Here is a 14469-nt window from a genome sequence, read left to right as displayed (position 1 = left end):
GACTCGCCTCGTAGTTCCCGGCGAAGGCGACTCTCCCTCTCCTCCCCTGTGTAAAGCCCACAGGGAAACTACTTCTCCCATCAGGCCCGCGGGGCGGGAACTCTCGCGATAGCGCTCGAGTCCCGTCGGTCGCCTTCGGGCCGGAAGTGGGGCGGTGTCGAGTTATAAACAACCACCCCGCCCGCGAGCGCTGAAGGCGGGAAGATGGCGGCGTTGTGCGGGAGCTTGGCAGCGCTGGGGCTTTTGCTCCTGGGCTGCACGGCTGCGGTTGCCGCGGCGGGGTCTTCCGAGGCCTTTGACTCGGCGCTGGGCAGCACGGCGTCGTGCCAGCGGGCCTGTCAGCTGACCTACCCCCTGCACACCTACCCTAAGGTACGCTTACCCCGCCCCTCCGCGCTCGCCCTGCGTCCTTGGGCTGGGTACGTGCCTCAGGTACAGGTATCGCTCCGTCTCCTCCGGAGCAACGGGGTCCCTTGGGCGCCCTTACACCTTCCTTAAGGGACAGGCCACGTCCCCCCGGCACCGCTGGGCTTTTAGCCAGCTTATCGGAGCCGGATCGTCCCGGACGTGATTCGCCTGAGGGAGGCTCTGAGCGCTGACAAGGGGAAAGAACGTTGCCCGGACACGAGCGTCTCCTCAGGTGTTAATCGGGGTAAGGCTGATACCCCTCTCCATAGGCTCACGCTGCTTTGGGGTTGCGTCCCTCTGCTCCGTTTGTTGTTGGCTGGTCCAGATAGAGTAGTAGGTGCTTCTAGGTATGTGGCCTTTGGCTAGGAAGAATCGCCCAACTCACTAGCCCCGAGGTATCTCTGCCTTGCTCTAGTCCCAGGAAGGCTATGTAAGATAGGGGAGGGTGATGTAAGATAATAGTTTCTTATTAGACCAGTTTCTGTTGATTGATTGGAAGGTAAAAATTTTTGAGCGGCACAGGATTGTTCAGGTTTGTGGCAGGAAGTTGATTGGAAGAGGAGCTCTGTAGCTGTAAGTAGTGTGGAGGAGGTTGCTTGTATCCTATGGAAAGAAGTACCATTTTTTTCCTGTAGAATCTGTGTGTTCAAAAATTAGTGAAGTGTAAAGTGTGCTGGGTGGATAAAGTTGATTTGTTTCTAAATAAATCTGATTTTTGTTTAGGTGGGTTAAATCAATAAAATACTAAATGTATAATTTAAAAATAAGTTACAATTGTCTCATCACAAACCTACTATATGTGCACTTAGTCTCATAAAAATGAAGTAGTGGCTTTAGTTTGCCTAGTACAACTACTAGCTCTTGTTGCTTAAAAGTTCTGGGCTTTCAAGTTCTGCTCAGCAGACCAAAAAGCAACATTTGCAAAGGAGGACACTAGCTGGTCTAATGAATTGGAGCTGTCCCATGAAATGTCATCACCTAATAAGTTGTTTTGTTAGTCTTTAAAGTGCTACTTGACTGCTCTTTTGTTAGAATACAGACTAACATGGCTACCTCTCTGTTACAAGCTGGATAGGATGGTTTTTATTTTGTGCTTATGAACTGGGAGGCCTCAGCCAAGTATGGCGGAGGAGTTAATTAAGATATAGTGTTAGACAGAGACAACATATGAGAACAGACACAGGCAGAATGGAAAGGAACAGTAGAGTGGATTAGAAAGGAAAACATTATTCAGCAGCAACACAGCTCCCTGTATTTCCCCTATAGTTCTGCAGAAAAACTGCCCTGGCTTCTGGGCATAAGAGACCCTGTGAGAGCATCTTGAAGAAATTTATGCCTTGAGTAGAAAAGGAAAATGTGGCAAGTGTAGGCAGTGCAAGAATGAAACATCAGAAGGAAACCTACTTATGGGACATGGCTGAGTCGATCAGCTGGTTATTAAATTAAATGATTCACTTAGCAATGCATTGTACTAAAAGATAGGTTTGAAGAATGGGTGTGATTTGGCAAGTGAATTCTGAAGCTGTCTGTTAGATGTTGCTAAAAAAAAAAGTAACTTAGCTGATCTGTATGGCTTGTTTAGCTAACTAGGGTTAGAATCTGTTGCTTAAATATACAATACAGAAAGCTACAGAGAGAAATCTAGAGTTGCTACAGTGTCATTTTCTTATTTTATATAACCTAATACATGGTCCTCATTTTGGAGCATCATGGCCACAGACTATAATGGTAATGCCATAAGTCTGTTCCCTGTTTTATTTCCATGCAACTCAGCTTTTCCAAGGGAACTCAATTCTGTATCTGGTTCCTCAAAAAAAAAAAAAGACTTCCCAGTGAGTTTAATGGGATTTACTCCAGAATTAAGTGCACGCTAAGCCCAGTGAATCTTGGTTTTTCTGGAACTTGATTTAAATCAGTGACTTTTTGCTGACTTAAATTGTTGTGTGGCTTCCATAGGTCCTGTTTTTATCCACCATCTTCCTTCAAAAACAAATCAAAACCAAGCAAAATCCTAATTTAACTTGTCAAGAGATGAATTGTCTTCAAGTATGATGCACACACTGCAACAGGAATGTCGGCATCTGCAGCAGGATAATTTGATTAGGGACACCATCAAGGTTAAGCTTTTTTTAAAAAAAACAAAAAACAAAAAAACTTAACCCAGGTTGACAATTGTTCTGATATTTCACACTGTAAAAACATTGAATAGTAGCAGCTAAACTTACTGGCCCTCTGAGCCACATACCAGTCATCCAAAAGCTGGGACACACCAGCTGGGATTCAGGGCGTTAGCCCCATGGGAGATGTGCAAGATAACACTTGGGGCTTCAGCCCTCCTCCTGCTGTAGCTCTGAACCCTTGCATATGCATCCCACTGGTAGAAGCCCCCTGCCCTGCCATCCCCCTGTAAGGCAGAGGGCCTGAGCTCTTCCCCCACCACTCTTCGAAGGGGTGCTGCGTGAGTTGCAAACTAATGGAAAAAGCTGTATGTGTCTCATAAGCCACACTTTGGCCACCCGTAACATAGGACATTTGGGTCTGAAAGAAGCACCAGAATGTTTGCATTGGGCTTGTATGGTAAGGTGTGGTGTTTGCCTTACTTTTAATAGATTCAAAGTTCTCTCTTCACCTGTAAAGCAGATACTGACAACCATAAGAATGAGGATGGTCAAAAGACATGTCCTGAATTTTCCTGTTAAGGGATTCACATGGTGTCAAATGCAAGACAATATTAAGTGTTTGTTAGTGGTGTGGATAGGACCATCGTTACCATGTGAAAGACAAGGTAGGTGGGCAATATCTTTTACTGGGCTGGCCTCTGTTGGTGGAAATTACAAATGTTCAAACGCCAGTGTTCAGGTCTAAGAAAAAGTTGAATGTTCTCAAAAGCTTGGGCTTTCTACCAACAAAAGTTGGCCTAGTAAAAGGTATTACCCTGCCTTCCTGTCTCTAGCATTCCACCAGCTGGACTATTTCTTTGCTTTTAAAAAAGCAAGCAGAACTTCTAAGATGCCGGAGGAATAGGTACTTGTTGAAGGCCTCATTTAAACATTTTTTTTCTACCAGTATCTTATGTGGGGTTGTAGGTGGATGTATAACAAGCAGTTGTACCAGCATAACTATTTTGGTTTTATATTTAAAATAATCTTGTGTGTCGGTAGTTATACCAATACAGGTGGAAAGGTGCTTTATACCAGTACAGCTTTTTTCCTTTCCGTAAGGGATGCTGGTATAAATGTGACCACAACAGGAGAATTTTACTGCCTTAACGTAACTAGTTCTGCTGTAAATAGACAACTTCTTTGTGGTTAAACAAGCCCTCAAATGAAGAACCCCATTTCTCTGCCATGTGCTACTTGTAGAAATTAGAACAATGTTTCTCACACTAAAGTGAGTTTTATCTCAAAGTACTCTAGTGCTTTATTAATTATTGGGAAAAGCATTGTTTTGCTTTATATTATGGTAGCATTCAGAAGACCATCTTGATTGGGGTATTGTACAGAGAAGAGCTTACTGTCTAAAGCTGTAACACACAAAGGATGAGGAAGAAGGCAACAAAAGGGAATATTGAAACATTTTCTATGCACTTGCTGAATTTTAGTTTAGTATTTACATAGAGGAATACTCTTTTCCCTTACTTCTCAGAATAACATCTGCTGATTATTTTGGCAAGTAACCAGAATGGAGGAATAACACCAAAAAAATGTACAGACTTATCTTGACAGTTCTTTAATTCTAATTTTATCCCATAATGTATAGGTAAATTGTTTTGACGATATGCTGCATATTGTCTTGATGCCTTATGAATAGCCTTTCCCGTTAAATATTTGAGGTGAAGGCTGAGAACTTTTTGTGGCATAGTGACGTTTAATAGGCTCTACTTTGACTCTTTAGCACCTGTATTTTTGAAGCTATAATTTTTAGAAATGCATTTTTTGACCTTACTGACTTTAGTGATCCTTCTATTTAAGGTGATCTCCATTTCCGAATAAAGAACTTTGTTGTGCTTGGACTAAGAAAGGTCCATATCCAAGCTGCTCAGCACTTTTTAAAGAACTGTAACTTGCTTTTAGTATAGACTGTACAAATATTAGTGTCTGGCTTGTATGTTTTCTGTTTGGGGTTTTTTTGGTAGGACATCCTCGAGGATAGCTTTTATCATATTCCCAAAAGTAGTAATGCTTGCTCTTGCTGCTACCCTATGTTCTTGGCTGGAGTATTTTTAGTGATCTCTCACCTTGCTCTTGTAACTTCCTAGGAAGAAGAACTGTATGCATGTCAGCGAGGCTGCAGACTGTTTTCTATCTGTCAGTTTGTGGATGATGGAATTGACTTGAATCGCACCAAACTGGAATGTGACTCTGGTAAGAGAATTCTATACTCTATCTGCAAAATCGAATGGGAAGTCAAATGAAGGGAAGAGGGGAGACATAGACCCTATCCCTTTATTTGACTTTTTTAAAAATGGAAGTAACTCTAAGTCTGAGAGAACTTAATGCCTCAAACTTTTTAAATGACTCTTCTGCTTTTTGAGGCTTTTAAAACATAAGGGTCCTTTTAGCCAAGGACAAAGTGATTAACTGAAAGTGCAGTTTTCAAGCTAAGGGTGTCCCTTTTACTCCAAGCAACACTGTGATGTTAATTGTAGTGATTTTTAAGGCTCTATTTGTGGGCACTGTGACTTTGTATTTACTTCAGTTGAAATGTTTGCTTTACAGAGCACAAATCTTGATGAACTATATATTACATTGCTAAAATGGCCTCATTCATCTGAAATTCACAATCGGATTATTATAGAAAGACACGGCTCTTAACTTTCTCTGCCTTGAATGCAGTTGTGCAGCTTGAGCTGGGTTTCTTTTTTAATTAAGCTGTTAAAATAGCTAAGTATTAAGCCATTAACAGCCATTCAAAAATAGTCAGTTGTTTAAAGGATTAATTATTAGACAGTCAGATGGGGAATGTCAACAGCTAATGCTGAAAATACTTGTTACAAACGATATCAAACTAATATTTTTTTGCAGCTCTAGTACTTCTGGCCAAGGATCTTAAAGCAATTGATAAACATTAAGGTTCATATACTGAAATCAAAAGTGTTTTGCCAACCAAGCAAGGCAGGAGAGTGCACTGCAAAGCAAAGGACAGCCATCAAGCAGTGAACAAACCACTTCAAATGGACAGACAGAAGGCAACATTCCAGGATGGCAATGCTGTACAGGAAAGGGAAGCAATAATTCAGGCTCATCTGTACATTTGGACTTTTGCTGCGTCACCCCTTTTTATGACCTTTCAGTGTATCATATGTATCCCAAAAGCATCTTAGCACTAACAAGGCTCAGTAATGTGCTAATGGTGAAAGATAGTGGCCAGTTCCAGTAACAGAGGGACTTGGGGAAAGGCATATTAAAGCAATACAGAGCTGTAACTAGAGCTGCCTAGAAGCAGTATCTCGTGCACAGCAGTGATACAGGCATTTCTTAAAACAAAAAGCAGTCAAGTAGCACTTCAAAGACTAGCACAATAGTTTATTAGGTGAGCTTTCGTGGGACAGACCCACTTCTTCAGACCAATGGTTGGTCTGAAGAAGTGCGTCTGTCCCACGAAAGTTCACCTAATAAACTATTGTGCTAGTCTTTGAAGTGCTACTTGACCGCTTTTTGTTTTGATAGCATATAGACTAACACGGCTTCCTCTCTGTTACTATTCAGGCATTTCTTAGTTGCCAAAACCACACCAAAAGGTCATAAAAAGGGGTGGTGCAGCAAAAGTCCAAATGTAGAGATGAGCCTGAATTATTGCTTCCTGTACATCATTGCCATCCTGGAATGTTGCCTTCTGCCTGTCCATTTGAAGTGGTTTGCTCGCTGCTTGATGGCTGTCATCTGCTGTACAGTGCACTTCCTGACCAATATATTCAGTTCTGTCTCTAGGTGTCTCTGTGCCTGTCAGTTGTGGGGCTTTGTGACTGTTCTAACATACACAGCTCTTCAGGCTCCTGAGAACTGCATACTCAGATATTTGTCTGGTTACTGTGCATTTCCTACCAGATTTGTCTCCTTTTTTTTCCCCTTACATACTACCCATTTCTGGTTGTATGCTGGCTTGTTTTTCTCTCCTGTGAGACAATGGACACGTGCAGTATGCACTTTTACTTACCAAGTTGACAGGGGGCGGCTTGTGCCTTCTGGTTGAAGGGTCACAATACCCTAGTGAGAGGATTATCCCCACTTAATTTCTATACTCTGGCTTCTCAGGTGTAGGACTGCTTCCCAACCTCAAAGGTTGTACAGTAGGTGGATGACTAAGCTGCAGATAAAAGATTTGGATTTTGGCTTCTGTACTGTAGTCACTAGGCTGTCCTTTATTTTAAATATTGGTTAAGGATGTTTGGAAATAAGAGCAGAGCTGACTTTGTTCCCTGTTATCCTGTGGCTCTTTGAAGTTTGGTGGATTTCTGTTAGTGTACTTCCTGGGATCCCAGTTCTACTCCCAGGAGCAAAAAGTTAACTCTTTTTTACAATATGTGGGAGTGTCTGTCAGAACTCGGAGTGATGATCAGTGCCCTCTCTGGTACAAAATCATGGCCTCTTCTCCTGGATTGAGGTTTTTCTAATTTATCTCTCTATTGGAATTCCAGTATTTGCTCTTCCTTTATTTTGATCTTGTGCCTTTCCTCATTTTTGTGACTAAGTGCTCTGGATGTACTCGGCTTTTAGTCCTGCCTATTCTAGATGCAATCGTTTGGGCTATGGCCGCAAAGCAAAGTTATCTTGAAATAACAGCTTTTATCTTGCAATAACTTGGTGAGCATCTACATTAAGCACATGCTATTCAAAATAGTGTATGTTTCAAATTCTGTAAACCTCATTGTGTTAAGGCATAGACTAGTGCTATTTTCACAAAAGTCATAGTGGCACCCAACTGCGCTATTTCGAAATAGGCACAATGTGTCCAAGCATGCTGTTTCGAAATGCATTCTTATGTGTAGGTGGATAATTTCAAAATGAGCTATTCTGCAATAGCTATTGTGAAATGGCTCATTTAAAAAAATGCTGATTACCTCAGCCAAAAGAACCCTGTATTAGTATTAGCACATTGCTCTCATAATATTACTCAGGTGGGATTGGGAATCTTTAAAATGTCATTTGAGTACTTATCAGACTATTCATACCTTTACTTGTGCTTTCAGTTGCTGACTTAAATGTCTGAATTGGAAAATAATTTCACAACTTGTCTTGTTTGCAGCTTGTACTGAAGCATATTCTCAGGCTGATGAACAATATGCTTGCCATCTTGGATGCCAGAATCAACAGCCATTTGCTGAACTGAGACAAGAGCAAGTAAGTATGCAGCATGTTTGTCAAATGCCACCTACTTGTTTTTCTGCTGCTCACATTGCTTTAGGTTTGTTCCAAATTTGATATGTGTAGAAAATAAATTCCTTCAATTTAAAGACTAAACCCATGTTGAGGGCAGTGTTAAATGGCTTACATATGTACAGAACACAATGAAACCAGTTAGTGATGTGTTCACAGTTAATGTCCCTGATGCCAAGGATTCATCTTCTGTTTCCTCTGACAATGGTGAGATCATTTTGGAGTGATATGATGGACTCGGCACAGAACTTCATCACTTCCTCATGGACCTTCTACCTTCAAGCGGATGATGGCAAAATAGTTATATTCCAGGTGCTTCTATGCTTTTTGTACTTTAAGTGTTTGTCTTGGGTGTTAACTGTTGATCGCCTGCCTTTAATCACCAAACTGATAGCAGAGGAACTGCATGCTTAATATTTGGCAGTTGTCCATCTCGTTGTAGTGTTCATTTAAGTTAGTTTTTGCTTTTTATATTGCAAATCAAGTGAAGTATCAGTGTTTTTTCTTTAGCAAATGATGATGCTTATGGGTTAACTTTTTAAGGTTAATTGAAGCTTTATGAAATACAAACAAGACTTTACAGCTATTTTAATTATTTTTTAGTCAAAGCCAGAAGTTCAGTATATTCCACAGCTTGATCAGGACACCACAGATCTGAAAAAATCGTTAAGCAAAACATCCTGTAAGTTGGTTTGGGTTCTTTAAAGAAACAAATGAAGATATTCATTAACCTGCAAGACCAAGTCAAATCTGCCACAATGAAAAAAAAATCATGTCACTGTGGCCATACTGTCTCTGTCACTCTGTGCATGGCACCAAAGGCCACAATAGTGAATTACTTCAGAAGTGTATTTTATGTATAGCATGCTGTCTGTGCTCTTGCCACATTGGAATTAGAACCATTTTAAAGAAACTTTCTCTTATCTGTGCCTTGGTGTATATAGGGACTCTATGATTCTAGAGTTTTTAATGTAAATATTGGTATTTATGATAACCTTGTAATATGGCTGTCATTGTGATATTTCAACAGACCTGCAGCCTGGAGGGTCACAGGCCCACAAAGGACTTTATGAAGAGGAGGAACGCAATAGCTTTTTTAAATGTCTTTCTTTGTATGTATCATCTAATTCTTCTAAAAGCTTAAAGTGGGGAGTCTGACATGTACAATAGATGGGGAAGACGTCCTCCTTCAGAGTATCTCGGTGTTAGAACTCTTCTGTGTTTAAGAAAGACAGTGCTTTGGAAGAGATGTTAGTGCGCACGCACTGGGGGCTGGAGGAAGATGTTAGTTTATTGCTCCTGTCTCTCAAAAACAGATATTGGTCACAATTTACTTCTTGGCTATTTGGACAACCTAATCTCTCCAAGTAGTATTTAGACTATTTGTCACTTCCTGTCCCAAACCACTGCTATATTGCTGCAAACCTAACAGCTATATTTCACTTGTTTCCTAGACATGGCTGCATGTCAGAGTGAAGTGATCGATTTCTGTAGTAGTTTAGGACTGTCTAGTGTGACAGGCGCTGTATAAATAAGCAATTTAGCTTTATTTCTAGGGTTGGTAAGATACAACATAACTGCTCCTTTTTGTTAATCTTTGCTATTGAGCAACAGGATACACTTGCATGCTTCTAGATGTAGAGGATAACACGGTCTAAATTACTTGTGATATCTTGGGTCATACACTGAAAACATCCCCTCAATGTGCTGAAGCAATCAAAAAAGTTAACAATGTTAATAACAGTTCAGAAAGGAAGAGAAACCAAAAAAGACACCACATTTTTAATACTGCATGCAGTTCTAGTCATCTTATCAAAAAAATCTTTCAGAAACAGAAGAAAGCACAGATTGGCAACAAAAAGATTAGGAGTATGGAACAGCTCCCATGAGGGAAGATTAAAAACACTGGGACCAATCAGTTTAGAAAAGAGATGTTTAAAATGAGATGTTATGGAAGTCTATAAAGTCATGACTGGTATGGAGATAGTGACTAGGGGAAAGGTGTTACATGAAGGCATAAACTACTGTGGTTAACTACACCTGATTAACTTAACAAGGAGCTGGTTTAAAACAAAAAAGAAAATACTGCATAGTTAACCTGTGGAACTCAGTGCCTTAGGATGTTGTGAAGGGAGAAGTGTAACAGCTTCAAAAAAAAGAATTAAGTAAATTTGAGGATGGGTCCATCAGTGCTATCCATGATGGTCATAAACACAACATCATGTGCCAGGTATCTGGAAACCTCCTGTTGCCAAAAGCTGCAGCTGGATGATGGTGGTTGGATCACTCAGTTTTCCTGTTCCTTCCTTCTGAAGCATCTGGCACTGTCAGAAGATAGGATGCTGGGCTTAGAATGTCTGTGTGGCAATATATGTCTTTAGAATTATGCTAAAGAGCTAGCTGCCATTTATCTGGAATATTGAGGCTCAAGGCAGAAAGAGGTAAGATTGTAGACTTAGCTGGCATGCATGTGATGTAACTAATGGAGAGGCTTGTGTGCTAAATAGCTTGAAGTAGGAGTCAACTTGGGATCTAGTGAAGAAACTGCCTGACTGATTTGTTGTGCTTCACTACCCAGTACTTGAAGATGGGTAGCGAAAGTGGGTGTGAGGCTGGTCTCTGACATCTCCAGTACAACTTGAACCAAATGGCCTTAGACATAAGAATACACTGTGGGCTCTTGCCATCTGCATCTTTAGAAATATCCTGTTTTTTTTCCTAACCTTCTAAACAATTTTAATGATGCTCATTACATTTCAGAAATTCTGGTTGGATTTTAAGTACTACACTTGTTCTCTCCGTATTGGTGCTGCTCTGGATTTGTTGTGCTACTGTTGCCACAGCTGTACAGCAGTATGTTCCATCTGAGGTAAAGTGACCTATTTTATGGCTTACAGAACCTTGTAGTGATTTGTACTGGTGTCTGAAATCCTATAGGCTCTTAAGTGGTTTGTGGGGTTTTTTGGGGTTCACTGGCAATTCTGCAAAGGATTTTTTTAAAAAGAGCCTTTCTAGAATGAATGAAAATGTTTCAAAACTTTTGCATTTTGATCTGTAGCAAACAAAATGTTTAGTGTGTCACAAAATGAAGTGCTTTGTATTGGGACATCTTAAAGACAAAAGGACATGTAAGGCCTAAGACTGACGAAATGACTGGAGAAGGTTGTAGGGTTAGGTCCCTTATAACCTTTGGCCCAGTAGGTAGCACGCTCTGAGATGTGGGTCACGTGTGGTGTTTCCCTCTCTGCATGCTGTGAAGCAGGGATTTGTACTTTAGACTCCCACATGACACCCTGTGTACTGGGCTATAGGATGGTGGTTGGCACAGGTTTCAATCTCTCAAGGTGAGTCCACTGTCTAAAGTTACCTAGACCAGGGACATAAATATGGGTCTTGTCTCCAAAGTGTGTGCCCATAACCATAAGGGTATAGTCATCTTTGCTCTTAGCCAAACTACTATTCAAATACTTGTTAAAGCTGTTCCACTATAGGTGTGACTGTGAAATGACTGCAATAACAGTTAGGACTTCTCACCCTCGAGGCAGGAGACCCAAGTTCCTATTCTTGTTCCAGTAACTGTGTTCAGTATTTATGCACAGTGGAACAAATTCATCAGGAGAAATTGAGATGTGGTCTAGATTGCTGTCCCATATCCCAGTATTTAGGGCAGTGCTGCTCAATTAGATCTACTTGTGGGCTGATTTGAGAATTCCCCAGTAAGAAGCAGAGCACTTACACAGAGCTGACAATACAAAGAAATTAGTTGCAGTAAAGACCTTGATTGTGGCATTAGTGTTTCTACCTTTTTTAATAGTTTATATAAAACAGTATTACTAGTATCACTTGCTTTGTAATGGGAGAGGTTCCTGAGTTCAGGTCCCACACTAAGTAAGCTCTGGCTGAGGTGCCTGGAGAGCGGTGGTTGCTTGATGGGCACCACCTCAGTGCAAATGCTGCCTTCAATCTTCAGAGTTGTGCATGTGGCCAGCGACCCGCCCTGCCCCTGAGTCAGGGCTTAACTTTTGCCAGGGCTGAACTTGAGCACCTCTCATTACCAACTAAGCCTTGACTAGCATGCCACACTTAGCAGGCAAGAGTCCTAAGCCAGTGATACCCAACAGGTGGCCTTTTGCAAATTCAAAGCTTTGTTCCATGTGAAAGACATTGAAGCCAGTTCTCTCAGCCCCGCTGAATTCTCCAATCTTGGGGCTAAAGGTCACAAGGGAGATACCACCCACACAGTCTACCCTGTTCCCATGTTGTGACTAAGTCTTGTTTTTGTTAAAACACTTTGCCCCAAAATCTTCACCCAGTTCTGCTGAGATGTCGTCTTCCTTCTCCCCTTGGGGAAGATTTAGTGAATTCCTCATAATGGCATAGATAGGTCTCGTTTACTCTAATTTGTGCCAACAAAACTGGAACCCTCACATTGTGGAGTTCCTGTTTTGAATTTGTCTGTCTGAGTAACATCTCCTAATTTGTAGTAGTCATCTTGGCCTTTCTCTAGGTCAGAAACCCTCTTCACCACAGTAACATGCCTGACAACTGAAAGTCAGTTCTAGTTATCTTTTTGCAGGAGCAGTGTGCTGTAGGGCTTTATTAAATTGCATTCATTAAACTATTAAATAAGGTTTAATAAGATGAAGAAAAGCCCGAGAATGGCAGGAGCCTATGGATGTGATGTGGATGAGCAGCAGGAATCTGATGGATAGGGTAACCTTCTGTCCTGTATTGGGGATGCCAAAAAGGTGTCCCTACTTATTGCTTTAAAAGGCTGTAATTGTCCTGTATGTGTCGTCGTCCCCCCCCCCCAGCCACTTGCCCAGGGTTCTGGAGGTGGGGAGGGCTGGTGGCTGCTGCTTCCCTGGAGCTTGGGACTGGGGTGAAGGGGAGCACCGGCAGCTGCCACTTCCTCTGAGCTTGGGGCTTGGGGGGGAGAGCTAGCAGCTGCCACCTCCTTCCTAGCTTCCTCGGGCTTGGTGGTGCTGGGAGAAGTTGCCCCTTCCCTACCCCTGTATCTCCCTGCTCTGTATTTGGGATGAGGAGATGTGGTCACCTCTCTGATGGAAGGGCCTGGCTCAACTGAGATCTTCCTTTCTTCCCCTTCCCCTGTCCCTCCCCCTTGACCATCCAAAAAATGCAAGACTGACCCTGTTCAGGAGATGAAGATGGCACATAAGTACCATTCATTCTAACAGGAACTTGTCAGGATTAGCCTCAGACTCAAACTCATCTGTGAACACTAGTTTAAGATGTCCTGGAAAGTACAAAGTAAGAGTTAAAGTATTGCTTCAATTGCAAAACCTCACTCAGAAGTGTATGATAGTTGTTATATGTCAGAAGCTGGGAATGAATGACATGGGAATGGATCACTGGATTACCAGTTCCACTTATTCCATGTGAATACCTGGCATTGGCCACTATTGGGGGGTGGAGGGGAGAGAAACAGGCTACTGGGCTAGTTGGACTATTATAGGTCTGACCTGGTATGGCCCTTCTATGTTCTGATAGTGAAGAATGTCTTGCATTCAGAATCTGTAATGACTTTTTCTTTTCAGAAGCTGAGCATCTATGGAGACTTGGAGTACATGAATGAACAAAAACTGACCAGATATCTACCATCTGCTCTTCTTGTTGTTCATCGGTCTTGCAACGAACACGAAGAAGCAGGAGCTCTGCCAACAAAAGTTAATCTGGCTCATTCAGCAATCTAAATACTTTTATAAAAAAAAAAAAACTTAATAGACTAATTCTAATAGTTCTATCAACTCCTGGTGGCTTTTATGGTTTCTTCAGGTGCGGGGCTTAGTGGTCAGTGTTTAAATACAAATAAAGTCACACAATCAACAGATCAGCTTGTCATGGAATCCTTGTCCAATTCTTTTCTCTACCAGAGACACACTTCTTAATTTGTGTAAGTAACTCTTGTAAAAGCAGTTTGCAATGTGTTCTTGCTTGGACCATGGCACCTTCCCTCATCATTTATAACTATGTTCTATGGTGTAAAATCAGAACTGACTGTGTAAAAGTATAGTCTAAGTGGGCAGAAAATGCTTGGGACGGGCCCTTTCAGTTGAGGTGAGAACATTTTAAAATTATTTGCGGTAATTTCATATTATCGGTTAGGTTTTTGTGAAGACGTTTTCTTCCTAAAACAGAAATATTTTTGTTAATTAATATCCACTATGCAGAGCATTAATGAGATACTGCAGGCTGAGCTCAGACTATTGGAAATGCCAGCTTTTTTTAATGACATCCTTTTACACACGCACAGTGACTCTTTTTAATCTTAAACCCTCCAGTGACTTGTTAGGGTAGTTTGTACTTTTTCTTTAGAATTCTCTTCGGTTAATTGGGTCCAGTTTTCCATTGTCAAAGTGATTACTGAAAACAGAATACACTTAGAAAACTAGAATGACTGTAGCCTTTTGCTATGGCTCTCTTACCCACTACTCATTCACTGAGAGTCCTCTACAGCATCCCCCTAACACAGTAAAAGGAATAGGGGTTGAGGATTTAGTCAAATACTCTGGCTAATTAAGAACTGGGGCAAGGGATGAGGATGCGGGAGGAACTGGGCTGGTGTGCAGGATGGGACCCAGGGCTTTGGATTGCTGGAGTAGGTGCAGTTTTGAAGCATCAGGAGGGAGTTTGGGTGCACAAGGTGGCTTGAGTAGCAGGTTAG

The 14469-nt window shown here is 41.6% G+C and overlaps 1 protein-coding gene across 1 annotated transcript; it reads left to right on the top strand.

The window, feature by feature from the left end:
• Positions 1-157: 157 nt before the first annotated feature.
• Positions 158-13635, top strand: TMEM59 (transmembrane protein 59). Its single transcript, XM_075003138.1, has 8 exons — positions 158-372; positions 4667-4772; positions 7654-7748; positions 7944-8096; positions 8388-8466; positions 8815-8896; positions 10545-10653; positions 13343-13635. The coding sequence occupies exons 1-8, from the start codon at positions 205-207 to the stop codon at positions 13496-13498; spliced, it is 948 nt and encodes a 315-aa protein (XP_074859239.1). The 5' UTR covers positions 158-204; the 3' UTR covers positions 13499-13635.
• The last annotated feature ends 834 nt before the right edge of the window (positions 13636-14469 follow it).

This window comes from Carettochelys insculpta, chromosome 9 (genome assembly GCF_033958435.1).
Source record: "Carettochelys insculpta isolate YL-2023 chromosome 9, ASM3395843v1, whole genome shotgun sequence".
NCBI classification, from domain to species: Eukaryota; Metazoa; Chordata; order Testudines; family Carettochelyidae; genus Carettochelys; species Carettochelys insculpta.
The sequence above is the reverse complement of the archived record's forward strand: the minus strand, read 5'-3'. Positions and strand labels throughout refer to the sequence as shown.

Excerpts from the sequence above, each read along its gene's own strand:
- TMEM59 (XM_075003138.1), top strand. The coding sequence starts at position 205 with ATGGCGGCGTTGTGCGGGAGCTTGGCAGCGCTGGGGCTTTTGCTCCTG. Across the intron at positions 4,773-7,653 it reads CAAACTGGAATGTGACTCTG|CTTGTACTGAAGCATATTCT; the intron begins GTAAGAGAATTC and ends TCTTGTTTGCAG. Across the intron at positions 8,897-10,544 it reads TTTTTTAAATGTCTTTCTTT|AAATTCTGGTTGGATTTTAA; the intron begins GTATGTATCATC and ends ATTACATTTCAG.